The sequence below is a fragment of the Tupaia chinensis genome, unplaced genomic scaffold (assembly GCF_000334495.1).
Source record: "Tupaia chinensis unplaced genomic scaffold, TupChi_1.0 Scaffold000047_1, whole genome shotgun sequence".
Taxonomy (NCBI): domain Eukaryota; kingdom Metazoa; phylum Chordata; class Mammalia; order Scandentia; family Tupaiidae; genus Tupaia; species Tupaia belangeri.
Genome location: NW_006159505.1, coordinates 4342247 through 4355518, shown reverse-complemented (window position 1 = coordinate 4355518; position 13272 = coordinate 4342247). Strand labels below are relative to the sequence as shown.

Here is a 13272-nt window from a genome sequence, read left to right as displayed (position 1 = left end):
GAGAGAAAGAGAAAGTGAGAAAACTAGCCCCCAGACCCAGGGCTCAAACCCAGGTCGGCATGTGGGAGTCCAGTGCCCTTAACCCCCACGCCACCAATAGTCATGGACACTGGAGACAGAGTGGAAGGAGGGGGGGAGTGGGGAGGGGGGTAGGGAAGGAAATCAGAGAGAAAAAAATAGAGAGGCAAGACATTTGTGGGACACAGATGTGGTTTGTTACCTGTTGATGATGACGGATATAGAATTCTCAACTGGCCTGATCTGAGGTGTATTTCATGCTGGGTCGGTTCCCTTTACAAGCGACATGATGTACCGTGATTGAATGTATAAAATAATAATAATAAATTTAAAAGATAATAAAAACAAGTTTTAAAAAGTTTGTTTTTGTGAGAGGCAGCACCCCCACAGGATCACGACACTGCAGTCCTTCCCTACCTCGCCTTTAGCCAACACGACCTTAAGGTCTCTGTCCTCAAACCCGGGACCCTCCCCTGTGGGATTGCCTCATTTTGCCACCTTCTGCCCTCACTCTAATCGTCCCCCCCAACCGTGCCTTGGAGGGAAGATTTTATGATTGGTGGAGTGTCTCTCTCCCCAGTCCAGAGGGTAGGTGCCCTGAGGACAGGGCACAGGGGTGTGTGTCTCCAGCAGGGAAGAAAAGTGCCAGATCCAGAAGTCTGAAAAATAAAAAAAGAGAAAAGACGAGATAAGAAAGTTGAATGGTAGGAAGGAAGGGAAGGGCGGAGGGGAGACAGTCAAAGGGCAGAGGAATCAGGGCAAGAACAATCAGGGAAGGCTTCTTGGATGAGGTGACGTGAGGAGGGTGTGAAGGATGGACTAACTGCTAGGAAGGGAAGCATAGGAAGAAAGAAGAGCAGAGTGTGTCTCTGGAGAGCTCTGGAATGTGGGGGTCCAAACTGGGAAGTATATCCTAGTCTTTTTCCTTTCTTTCTGTTTGTAGTTTTGCTGTAGGTGTGCACTCGCTGGAGAGAGACAGAACATGAGAAAGCATCATGCATGGGGGTCACCCTGCAATCCCTTCTCCTCCATTTCTCCCTCCTTCTGGGATCTGGGTATGCATGTACACATGCCCAGGTGTGATTTTCAAACTGCTGGGTCCAGGCCCCGAGCCTCTCGGCCAGCTATGTGGGCTCTGGCCACCTGAGCCACCACGCCGTTGGCTGACCCTATAGTGTTTTCTATATAAGCAGCTGAGAAAATGTCCCTCCCTGTCTCCACCTGGGGTAACACAACCATGCCCTCCCATCCCCAAGCCCATGTCATCTAGGAACATTTGGGCAACTCTCCCCTGAGGTTGGGCGGGGGTGCAGAATATCGACTAGGATAATGACAATAGTAATAAATAATTACAATATCAGCAACCAATTTCCTTTTACTGATTCCCTGTGGGGTACCAAGTCTTTATATATCCCTAACCTATGGGTAGCTATTACCCCCAGGCTCCAGAGGAGGGACATGAACCTCAGAGGGGAGGGGAAACTGACCGAGGCCCCCAGGACTCAGAGCTCTGCAGCCTTCGCTTCTGCACTCTGTCCTGGCCAGCAGCCTTCCTACTGTGGGCCCGCTCGGGAAGGCTGGAGAGACGTCGGATGTGGTCTGCAGGCTCTTTGGCGTCCAACTACCAGCCTACCTGCTTGGGGACATTTTCATTCATCTCAGATTTCCAGATCTCCAGTTTCTTGGGGTACCCGAAAATGGGCCAATGCCTTTAAGAAACTCCCTCCTCTGTCCACGGCCACCTGGTGGCTCTCCTCTTTCCTCACTGCACACTCCCTGACAACCTTCCCAAATATGGATCGTGGTCGAAAGGAGGCATAAGGAGTACCTTCTGCTTAGTCCAGAGCCCAGAAGCATGACTCGGCCAGATCCCCACCTGCTGCCCCTCGCCCTCAGCCTGGCAGACCCCACCCTGTGCTCAGGGAGCATGCATGAGAAGACCCTAGGGCACGGCAGGATGTGAGCAGGGACCTGACAGGAGATGGGAGCACCAGCAGCTTGGGGTGTTACCCCATCTGACTCTGGGCACACCAGCGGATCTCTCAGAGCCTGGGCTCCTGGCCGCTCTGTAAGACTCCTCTCTCTTGGGAAATGCAGCGGGTTAGGCTAAGATCCCTCAGACTCCCTCAGGCTCCGGAAGTCTGCGAAATGGGTGACATTTCCTGTCTTCCTGCCTCCTTCCCCTCTGGGGCTGTCCGGAGGAGCAGGTGCACTAAGGGTGGGTAAACAGGCAGACGTGGTGGCAGGGGGGCGGCGGGCCGTTGAGCTCTGGCAGTGTGGACAGGCCTGTACACAAATAACTCTGCTACCAGGGGAACGTGCTGAAGGGCTGGAACCACTCTGCTGCGCCACCTGCTCCTCGCACCTCCCTGCCCCCTGATGGCTGTTTTCACACCCAGAAAAGTGGGTCAGAATGTAGGGCGGCTGCACCTGAGCGTGAATGAGCCACCCCCCCTTGTGGCCCACCCTACCCAGCTGAGCCTTGACTGCGCTCAGGGATGGGGTGGGTGAAAGCTATGGGGTTAGGGCATCTCTGTGTCCAAAATACAATTCTGGCCAGTCGTCCTCCCTTTGCCCAAGTGCCTGCTGCTCCCCCGTGCCTTCTGGAGATGGTCCAAGCTCCTTAGCTTAGTGTTCAAGGCCCTGCACTGCCTCCTCTGCCCCCCAGCCCAGGGCCTGCACCTAGAGGCACTCTGTGACTCTGGAGGGAGGCGACAGTTCTCCATTGGCACTCCCAGGTCCTTGGGCACACTGCAGCCTCAGCTGCCATCCCAAGCACCCAGAGAAATGGTTCACCCTCTCCTGGGAGCAGCATGGTCACCTCTTCTACATCTCTGTGTGTTCACCAAGATCCCCTCATTGCTGCGTCCTTTCTTGAAGCCTCTCTCGACTCTCCAGATAGAACTTACAATATCAGAACAAGCAGATGGCATAACGCTTATGTTGCTGGACTCCCACATAATTGGCCGTGGTTTGAGTCCCGGACCCGGTGTCTTGAAACTCACGCTGGGTGTGTGTGTGTGTGTGTGTGTGTGCATGCATGTCCAGGATCCCAAGAGAAGAGTGGAGAAGAAGGGATTGTAGCGTGGCCATTCCCCTTGGGAGGTGACTTCTCCCTTTCTGTCTGTCTCTGTCTCTCCAGTGAGTGCACGCACTCTATAGCAAAAATATCTCTTGTAAAAAAAAAAGGTACAATTTCACCTCTCCAGCAGCACTGGAAGTGGTTCGAAGCTAGGATTCTAGAGCCAGACTGTCTAGGCTCCAGTCTCTAGCCCTGCCCCTGACTTACTGTGTGACTTCGGGGACATTACTTCACTTCTCGTGCCTCAGTTTTCCCATTTGAAGTGGGAAGATAGTAGTGGTTTTATAGGTTGTTGGAGGAATAAGGAATGCGTATTTGTGATGCACTGAGAAGAGTAACTGACGCCTGGCTTCTCTCCTGAATGAGTTTTCTGGAGTGACTCTCTGAAGATTGAATAAATGGTCGAAGTCCACGTGAATGGCATTTTTTCTGACGTGACTTCCCTGATACTCACGAGGTGTGCATTGTTACAGTGTTCTCAGGTCACTGGCAGAGCACCTGCTCTCGTAGGTAGTCTCTCCAGCATGTGTTTTCTTTCTCAGGTTTTTGCCATTGGGCGCATGTGCTTACCGGAGAGAGACAGAGAGAGAAAGAGGGAGGAAGACTGAGAAATCTCCCTCTGTGGGTCTGGCCTCTATTCTCCTGGAATTTTTGGCATGCACGCATGTGCGCCTGGTATGATTTTTAAGCCACCAGTCCAGACTCAAACCTGGCGGGCCATGTAGAAGTCTGATGCCTTAACCACACCTCCTGCTGCCCCCAAGTGTGCATTTTCTTTCTTTCTCTTTCTTTCTTCTTTCTTTCTTTCTCTCTCTCTCTCTCTCTCTCTCTCTCTCCTCTCTCTCTCTCTCTTTCTCTTTCTTTCTTTTTTTGAGAGGTTTTTGCTATAGGGTGCATGCACGCACTTGCCAGAAAGACAGAAAGAGACAGAGAGACAGAAAGCGAGAAATCACCCCCCAGGGGGGATGGCCACACCACAATCCCTTCTCCTCCATTCTCCTCTCGGGATCTTGGGCATGCATGCACACATGCGCGGCGTGAGTTTAAGCTACCGGGTCCAGGACTCAAACCACAGTTGACTACATGGGAGTCCAGCAACATAGCCATTACGCCAACTACTGGTCCCACCAAGTGTGCATTTTCTAAGGTTGACTAAGACAGGCTTTGTCTAAATGATTCCCCACAGGTGGTTCATTCATTGGGTTTCTCTCTTGCATGAGTTTTCTGATACTGCTTTGTAACTGTGGACAAGTTATTTCAGGTCTCTAAGTGCTAAGGTTTAAATATATCCCTCAAAATTTCACATATTAGGATTTGACCATATTGATTGTATTGTACGGGTATTCAGGGACAACTTAATTTCTATGTGCTGTCTGATGGTGAGGCCTAGTGAGTGGTGATTTGGTTGGTGACTGCAGCATGAAGGAAGGTCCCCTGAATAGATCATGTTTTCACACAAGGCCCAATGGGTTCTAGCTCCTGTGAGAAGGGGTTAGTTCTCATGAGAGCTGAGTGTTATAAAAGGGAGATCAGTCAGGATCTCTATCCCACCTCTTTCTCCCCATACCCCCTCCTCACCTCCTTTCCCACCTCCCCGCCCCTGCCCTGTGTCTTCTGTGCTCCTCTTGGCCATGTTACTGTAGCCCAGGACTTTGGACTTCTTACCACCAGAATCATGAGTATGAAAATAAACACCCGTCTTCATAAAGTCACTCAGGCTTAGCTATTTCTGTTAGCAGCCCAGTACTGGACTAAGACACTGGATCTCAGGTGTCACCTCTGAAAAATGGGCATGCTTAGGTGGAATTCTCTAGTAATGTGTGTGCAGTGGTCAGCATGGTTCCTGGCTCAGAGGGAAGCTTCAGGGATGGTGGTCATTGTTCTTGGTGAGTTTCTCCATCTTGGCTGTACCGTGGTCTCTGGTCAGCAGGGATCATGAACCATTCATCTTAGTGTCCCCAGAGCCTGGCACGTAAGGCTTGCAAGAGCATTTAGTGGGCAACTGAATGATAAATGGGATAGCCATTGGCCAAAGCTGAGCAGAGGCCTTTTGGGTGTATAGGTCATATTTCTGGCTCAGCCCCACACTGACCTGCCCCCTCTAGGCCTCTCCTAACCCCAGATGCTCATTAGTATATTTGTAAAGTTGGATATCTATCACTAACTATCCAATTCCAGAACTTTTCTTTTCTTTAAAGGTTTTTGCTGTAAGGTGCATGCACTCGCCAGAAAGACAGAGATAGAGAGACAGAAAGCGAGAAATCACCCCCCAGGGAGGATGGCTACACCTCAATCCCTTCTTTTCCATTCTCCACTCGGGATCTTGGACATGCATGCACACACGCCCAGCGTGAGTTTAAGCCACCAGGTCCAGGACTCGAACCGCGGCCGACTAAATGGGAGTCCAGTGACATAGCCCTTACCATAACTGCTGATCCCAATTATCTTGTGAATTTCTGCAACAACAACAACAAAAATCCAGCTGGGATTTTGATAAGATTTGCATCGAACCCATAGATCAATTTAGGAAATATTTCTATCTTGACAACATTAAATCTTTTCATTGCTTCTTTTGAGTATTAATTGAGTGTAAAGTTGAGCTCATGTCAAATGTGCTGTTTCAATTCCAGATTTATTCTGCTTAATATTCTATCATAGGCATTTCCCTGTGTTATGAAAGATGCAAGCACAATTTCAGTGCTATATAATATTCTGCTGCTTAGCTGTGCCACTCTGGTTGCCGGGAAATCCATCTCCAAAGATATTTGATCTGGATCCTTCATGGTGCAGCCATCTCCCTGACAGGCACAGAGAAATCCTGGGAGAACTAATAGCTTCCAGAAGAGCAGCAGAGTATCAGTGTCAAAGCTGATGAAAGGTTCTCCACGCTGCATCGGCAATAGGACACACTGACGAAGCCAACCTTCTGGTTAAAGGAGAGTTGATCTGCCTGTCTTCCCGGCAGCACCACTCTCATGGAATCAGAAAGCCGTCTTTAACAGACTGCACAGACCCTGTTAGAACATGTTTGGTTAAGGCACATTTTCCTCGAACACTGGATTTTAAATATTTTAGAATTTGCAGCATGAATTCAGTTTTTATTATAGCTCAGTATATACACTTTCACCTGAAATAAAAATTGTACTAAGTGATATTCACTTTTCATCTCTGTGAGACCAGGAAAGGCTGGTCTGCGGCAGTAACAACCCCCAGATCTTAGTGGCTCCAGAGCATGCTTTCTTCCTGGTGCTCCATCTCTGTTGTAGACCAGGAGAGCCCTCGGATTCAGGCCGGCAGAGGCTTCCCATCCAGACCGTTGCTGTTTTCGGTGGCAGAGTGTGGAAGGTGAAAGAATGCTCCTGCAAAATAGGTCTCCCCCCTAACTTTAGAACCTATGGCAGAGGGTAATGCCAATTGCAGATGGAATTAACAAGCCAATCATCTGACCTGAAACTAGGGAGATTACTCTGGATTATCCTGATGGGCCTGATGTAATGCCAAGGGTCATTCGAAGTGTAAGAGGGAGACCGAGAAGAAGGTCAGAGTGACGTGATGTGACCGGAGCTCCACCTGCTCTTGCTGGCTTTGAAGATGCAGGAAGAAGGCTGTGAGATGAGAAATGTGTGTGTGGGGAGGGCCTGGAAGGTGGAAAGGGCAAGGGGACAGATCCACCTCTAAGATGTCCAGAAAGAACATAGCCCTGCCAACACCTGGATTTCAGCCCAGTGCGGCCCATTTTGAACTTATGAACCATGGAACTGCAGGGAAGGAGTTCGTTTGTGTGGTTTTAAGCCACGAAGTCTGTGGTCATTTGTTCTCGCAGCCATTAAGAACAAGTATAACAGGCAGGGGGGATCCCGTGCCAACACTTCAAGGCATCTGACTAGAAGCAACATGACACGTGGCCCCTCCACTCATTTCATTGGCTGGAACAGACCACGTGTGCATGCCTAATTTCTCAGGGCTGGAGAAGTTCAACAGTCCCAAGTCCAGCCTTAAAGGGAAACTGAGTATTGAGGGATGCAGTGATGCTGCGCTACCCTTGCTATCTGCAACGCATGCTTGTATTTCCTATTCTATTCCATTTCATTAAAAACCAGAACAATCTTTTTTTTTTTTCAAAGTTTATTTTAAGTTTATTTATCCATCTCTTCCATGAGAGCAAAAAAGAAAGTGAATGAGAGGGTGGGAGAGATACCCTCAACAGGCAGGCTCTCACCCTGCAATCCACCTCCCAGCTGCAGCCAGTTGTGATCATGGGCACACATACGTGCACATTTCCAATATGTAAGGGAGGATCCGGGGTGCAACCCAGGGACCTTCCTATGTGGCTTCAGTTACTGCTTTAAGCTGATTTATCTGCTAGTGGATTATGACCCCTGGTTTGGAAAACACCACTCTACGAATGCTCTGCCCATGCCTGGGGGCCCATGACACACCTTAGGCATAGCTGATTGGCCAAGGGGTAAGACATCTGACTAAAGATGACCAATCACATTCCTCTCCTGGGAATTTGGAATTGGGCCATTCAGCAAGTTAGCAGGGGGGAAGTCTAGCAGAGGCAGAGTAGAAGCAGGATTGGAGTGAGAGTCACACGTAAGCCAAAAGGATGGAGGAGCAGAAAAGCCCCATGTAAGCTGAGAGTGCTGGTCCACAGGGACCATGGAGCAGCCGCGCAGAAAGCAGCACAGCCGGGAGAACGTGCAGTCCTGGGAGGAGAGGCAGAGAGACCGAGCCACTGCCTGACACCGATGGCTTCCCCACTGCTGCCTCCAGCCCCCGTGCGTCCTGCCTGCTCATCCTTCCCGTGAGATTTCTGCCTCTTTATGGTTCCCCTCCCGGTTCCTGAGCTGCCGGGTGGGTCTCTGCTCCCTGTCTCCAGTGAGCCTGAATCAGCTGGCTGTCCCTGTGGGGGTCCAACAGTGGTCTGGGGACACAGACAGAACTAGGGGGGACGGCCCATGGCTGCAAGTTGGGCTTCTACCACAGGCTTGTGTGTCTGAGCTCACCACTGCACGCGTGGGTTTCCCGGCTCGCTAGAAACATCCGTAGGCACCTCTTTCTGACAGCGCTAGTGTCGAGAAGCCGTGGAATTGTTGCGGGAGGCAGGGCGGTGGGACAGGGTGTGAGCTCTGGAGACAGGCAGGCCGTGGTTCGCCTCTGTGCCTCATTCTCTCTGTCTCTGAAATGGGACTGTTGTAAGGGTCAGCAGTGCTCTGGGGAGATCCCGAGGGAGCTGACGAGTCCAGCCCTTGAACCAGAGTTGGGCAGCTGCTCCTGTCGTTGAGGAAGCCACCAGAGTCCTGGCTTCCTGAGGAGGTGGCCCTGTGCTGATGAAGCCGGTGGCAGGACGTTCCCCTCTTCTGGCTGTGCTTCCTGCCCCTCCTTACCCCCATTCTCCCTCTCATCCCTGCTCGCCCTTTCATTTTCTCCCTTCCCTCCTCCTCTCTCGTCACCGTTTCCCCTCTTTTTTTGTAATTCGTGATGTCGATGGAAACACCTGCTTTAAGAAGGCAGCAGGGTTGGATATATAAAAGCACCCCATCCCTGGAAGCATGCGGACAGCACTGGTCCGAATCCTACCTAGCCTTTTGCTTGCCGTGTGTTCCAGGCCAAATGATTACACCTCTCTGTGAGAGTTACGTATCTAATGAAGTGGGAGTTAGGTCCGTGGCACGGTGCAGCTGTGAGAAATAATCAGCCACTGGACAGGCTCTGGTTCCTTCCTCCTTGAATACTGTCCCTCCCAACCTGGCCAGGGAGCCCCTTGCCCACCCAGCAGGTGCTGGAGGGCTTTCTCTGTCTGACTTAGCAATTTGCGGCCTAAGGCAGTTGTGGCCCCTCCTTTCCTCAAACCATGCTAGGCTTCCAAGGGTGGACCAAGGCTTTTGGAAGTAGCTGGGGTGCCAGTGACCCGTGGCACCTCTCTGGTCCCCTCTGCAGGTCCTGCCCTAGCCTGGGAGCTGCCAGTTCACACCATGTGATCTCTATTTTTTCTCACTTCAGCAATTATCACACCCTGGCAGACTGTGGCATCTTCACACTCCAAACACTGATAAATATTTATGAGGAGGAGAACTGCCTGCAGCTCCTCAGGGAGGAGAGGGAGGAACCTGCCAGGCTCTGCTCTGCAGCAGTGCTCAGACTCCTGTCGGGCCCTGGGGCCCCTGAAGGGAGGCTTGGGGTGGGCCGTGGGGCAGGGTGAGAGAAGCTGTCTCTGGGATGGGGGGGCTCCCCTGGACGCCTCAGGGTCTGCTGCTCCCACAGAGGCCGTGGGCAGTGTGCGTTACTGCCGGCCTCCCATGGCCTGTTGCATCTCTGATCTGTCTGTTCCGTGTCCCTGTCTATGAGTGCTTCTCTCCCCCCACGACTCTTCCTCTCATCCATCCTTTCTATCCACACCTCTCTCCCCTGTCTCCTCCAGGGACTCGCATCTCTGAGCCTCTGTCTCTCACTTTTTTCCTTTCCCTCCCAAGAATTACTCTGAGCAACTCCAGGGCTAGACAATGGTGGATGGGGGAGGGCTTGGGGTCCAGATCCGCTGGGCAGAGGGCAGGGGCAGGGGCAGCCATGTTCAGGACCCAGGCACTCTGTCTCCCCCGACTCTGGCTGGTGCTCTGCCGACGGGCCTCGGTTTCTCCATCACGTAGGAGTCAGCCCTTCGCTGACTCATTCCTCACCTGCTCATGGAAGGTTTACGAGTGCCTGCTGCCTGCGGCTCGCCAACACGCAGCTCCGAAATGACAGCTGCTATGCCGAGCTGGGCATTCGGGACGCATTGGTGGGCACGAGAGACGAGACCTCTGCCCTCGTGGGGCGAGTAGACAGGCCACACTCGGATGAGCAAGTGAATTATGCAGTAGGCTCTGAGTGCTCCGGGGGGTTGCACCGGTAAGTGAGGACCAGGAGGCCTGCGTGGGGTGCTGGTTGAAACAGCGACCGAGGAAGCGGGTCAGGCCAGCAGACGCCTCGCCAGAGCACTCAGGGGAGCGACTGGCCGGAGCGGGGGCCTTGGCGGGAGCTGCTGTGGTGGGTTTGGGCAACGGCAAGGAGCCCATGTGACTGGGGAGGGGTGGGAGAAGAGTGAGCGGTGATGCCAGGAGGCAGCAGAGGCAGGCCAGTCACACAGACCCCACAACCACTCAGCTCAGGGTGGCTTCCTCCATGCGATCTGGGAGAACTAGTTCATTTTTACTATTTTTATATATTTTTTAATTGTCAGAGGATTGTTGCGCTCACCAGAGAGAGAGAGGAAGAAGGCATGCCTCCCCTGCCCCATGGGGTACAATTCCATCTCCTCTGTTTCTCGCTCGTGGGAATTTGGGCACACACCCGCATGTGTTCTGCATGTTTGTAAACCACTGGGGCTGGGATTCAAACCTAAGTCAATCATGTGGGATCCAGCTCCCTTAACCGCCAGGCTGTGGGACCAGCCTGGAACGGGCATTCTGAAAGAGTTGGTCAGCCCGCATGTGCGAACAGACTGCAGGGCTGTTCATGGCCCGGGAGAGCCGTGCCAGGGAGGGTGGCGCTCCGGTGGAGGCGGAGGTGGCAAGGGCTCCTTGTGCCAGGCACTGTCCCAGCTCTCAGCACTCGGGTGGGCCTGTGAGTCCCTGCAGGCCCCTGTCCACGGCGCTGCTCGGGTGGCCTGCCCCAGCCTGTCCCGGCAGGACGTGCTGACCACAGTCTGCTTCTCTTTCTCTCCACAGAGTGTTCAAGAAGGCAAGCCCCAATGGAAAGGTGAGTTAGTAACCGGCCTGGCTCTTCCCTGACGCCAACTCTGGGGTCATTCTCTCTTGAGATAATGAGCGAATGGCATCTCTGTGAAGTGCACGCCTCTGTCCAAGGAGAGGCCCAGCCTGGTTGCTCTGAAGCAGGAGGGCCCTCTCAGGAGACGCCCTGTCTGGACTTGAGGTGTGGGGAGAGGCTGCAGTGTGCTTGAAAGATGTGGGGTGCAGCCGGTCAGAAACCGCCACAGGGGAGCGAGTCCCGGTACCAGAGGACCAGGTTGTCCGACCCATCTCCTTCCTTCTTCAGGCCCCAGGCCCCGGTCAGCAGATAGACCTCGCCATCACCAAGGGGACTGAGGGGGGTCGGGCATGGCCCATACCGCTCACGGCCAGATGGGGGAGGCAGACACGGGAATCAGTCATTGCGATCTAAGTGGCAAGTGTGAGATACCGCAAGGCCAGGGGCTGCAGGAGGCACCTGGGCGTTCAGGTCTGGCTTCTTGTCAGAGGGATGCGTTTCTAGGCTAGGCAAGGCAGAAGGGACATTCTGGGGCAGGGACCTGGAGTTATGGGGACTGTGGGGGCGTGCCAGCAGTTGAGTCTCAGAGCACCAGGAGGGCGTGAGAGTTAAGGCCCAGGAAGCTGCAGTGCTCAGACTCCTGACTCTGTCTGGCGAATATCAGGGTGTGCCCCCACGTCTCCATTCTGCGCCCACTGCGGACACCCCCATCACCATCCCCCCGTTCCTGCTGCACCAGAATCCCACTTCCTATTCCTTCTCCGCCCAGGCCCCAGATAGCCCCTGGCAATCCATCAGCACTGGCTCTTGGAATTAAACCCATTTGTCATCCTTCGCCCTGGTGCAGAGAACGGCGAGAATGTTCAGACAGGAGCAGTGTGGTTAGATTTGAGTTCGAGGATGACCCGTCTGGCTAAGCGGGGAAGGGCCCAAGCATGTGGTGCTGTTGGCCACAAAGCATCGAGGGGCTGGTGCTGTGGGCACGAGGAGGGCGGAGGTCAGCCGTATGCTGAGCTGGGGTTGTTAGGATGCAGGGAAGGTCGGGAAGCAGGACACAGCCACGTGACCCTTGGGTTCGCCTTCGAGCACTGGAATTCGAGCTGGGGGTTCTAACCTGCAGGCTGGCTGCTGGCTGCCATGCAGGTACCAGCTTGCTGCTTCCTCACTGCCTCAGAAAACGCGGCCTCGGATAAGTGGATCCCGAGGATTGTTGCGCTCACCAGAGAGAGAGAGGAAGAAGGCATGCCTCCCCTGCCCCATGGGGTACAATTCCATCTCCTCTGTTTCTCGCTCGTGGGAATTTGGGCACACACCCGCATGTGTTCTGCATGTTTGTAAACCACTGGGGCTGGGATTCAAACCTAAGTCAATCATGTGGGATCCAGCTCCCTTAACCGCCAGGCTGTGGGACCAGCCTGGAACGGGCATTCTGAAAGAGTTGGTCAGCCCGCATGTGCGAACAGACTGCAGGGCTGTTCATGGCCCGGGAGAGCCGTGCCAGGGAGGGTGGCGCTCCGGTGGAGGCGGAGGTGGCAAGGGCTCCTTGTGCCAGGCACTGTCCCAGCTCTCAGCACTCGGGTGGGCCTGTGAGTCCCTGCAGGCCCCTGTCCACGGCGCTGCTCGGGTGGCCTGCCCCAGCCTGTCCCGGCAGGACGTGCTGACCACAGTCTGCTTCTCTTTCTCTCCACAGAGTGTTCAAGAAGGCAAGCCCCAATGGAAAGGTGAGTTAGTAACCGGCCTGGCTCTTCCCTGACGCCAACTCTGGGGTCATTCTCTCTTGAGATAATGAGCGAATGGCATCTCTGTGAAGTGCACGCCTCTGTCCAAGGAGAGGCCCAGCCTGGTTGCTCTGAAGCAGGAGGGCCCTCTCAGGAGACGCCCTGTCTGGACTTGAGGTGTGGGGAGAGGCTGCAGTGTGCTTGAAAGATGTGGGGTGCAGCCGGTCAGAAACCGCCACAGGGGAGCGAGTCCCGGTACCAGAGGACCAGGTTGTCCGACCCATCTCCTTCCTTCTTCAGGCCCCAGGCCCCGGTCAGCAGATAGACCTCGCCATCACCAAGGGGACTGAGGGGGGTCGGGCATGGCCCATACCGCTCACGGCCAGATGGGGGAGGCAGACACGGGAATCAGTCATTGCGATCTAAGTGGCAAGTGTGAGATACCGCAAGGCCAGGGGCTGCAGGAGGCACCTGGGCGTTCAGGTCTGGCTTCTTGTCAGAGGGATGCGTTTCTAGGCTAGGCAAGGCAGAAGGGACATTCTGGGGCAGGGACCTGGAGTTATGGGGACTGTGGGGGCGTGCCAGCAGTTGAGTCTCAGAGCACCAGGAGGGCGTGAGAGTTAAGGCCCAGGAAGCTGCAGTGCTCAGACTCCTGACTCTGTCTGGCGAATATCAGGGTGTGCCCCCACGTCTCCATTCCGCGCC

At 53.9% G+C, this 13272-nt stretch overlaps 1 protein-coding gene across 6 annotated transcripts in view; it reads left to right on the top strand.

Moving 5' to 3' along the window:
• Positions 1 to 13272, top strand: part of ARRB1 (arrestin beta 1) — an 87173-nt gene that overhangs the window by 46093 nt on the left and 27808 nt on the right. For 2 of the 6 annotated variants that reach the window (XM_014590628.1, XM_014590635.2), the window contains exon 2: positions 10810 to 10840. In XM_014590628.1, coding sequence (XP_014446114.1) covers positions 10810 to 10840 — 31 coding nt within the window. Of the gene's footprint in view, positions 1 to 7766; positions 7908 to 10809; positions 10841 to 13272 lie in introns of those variants that run through there. The other 4 variants (XM_014590638.2, XM_014590639.2, XM_014590621.2 and 1 more) reach the window with 4 other exon arrangements.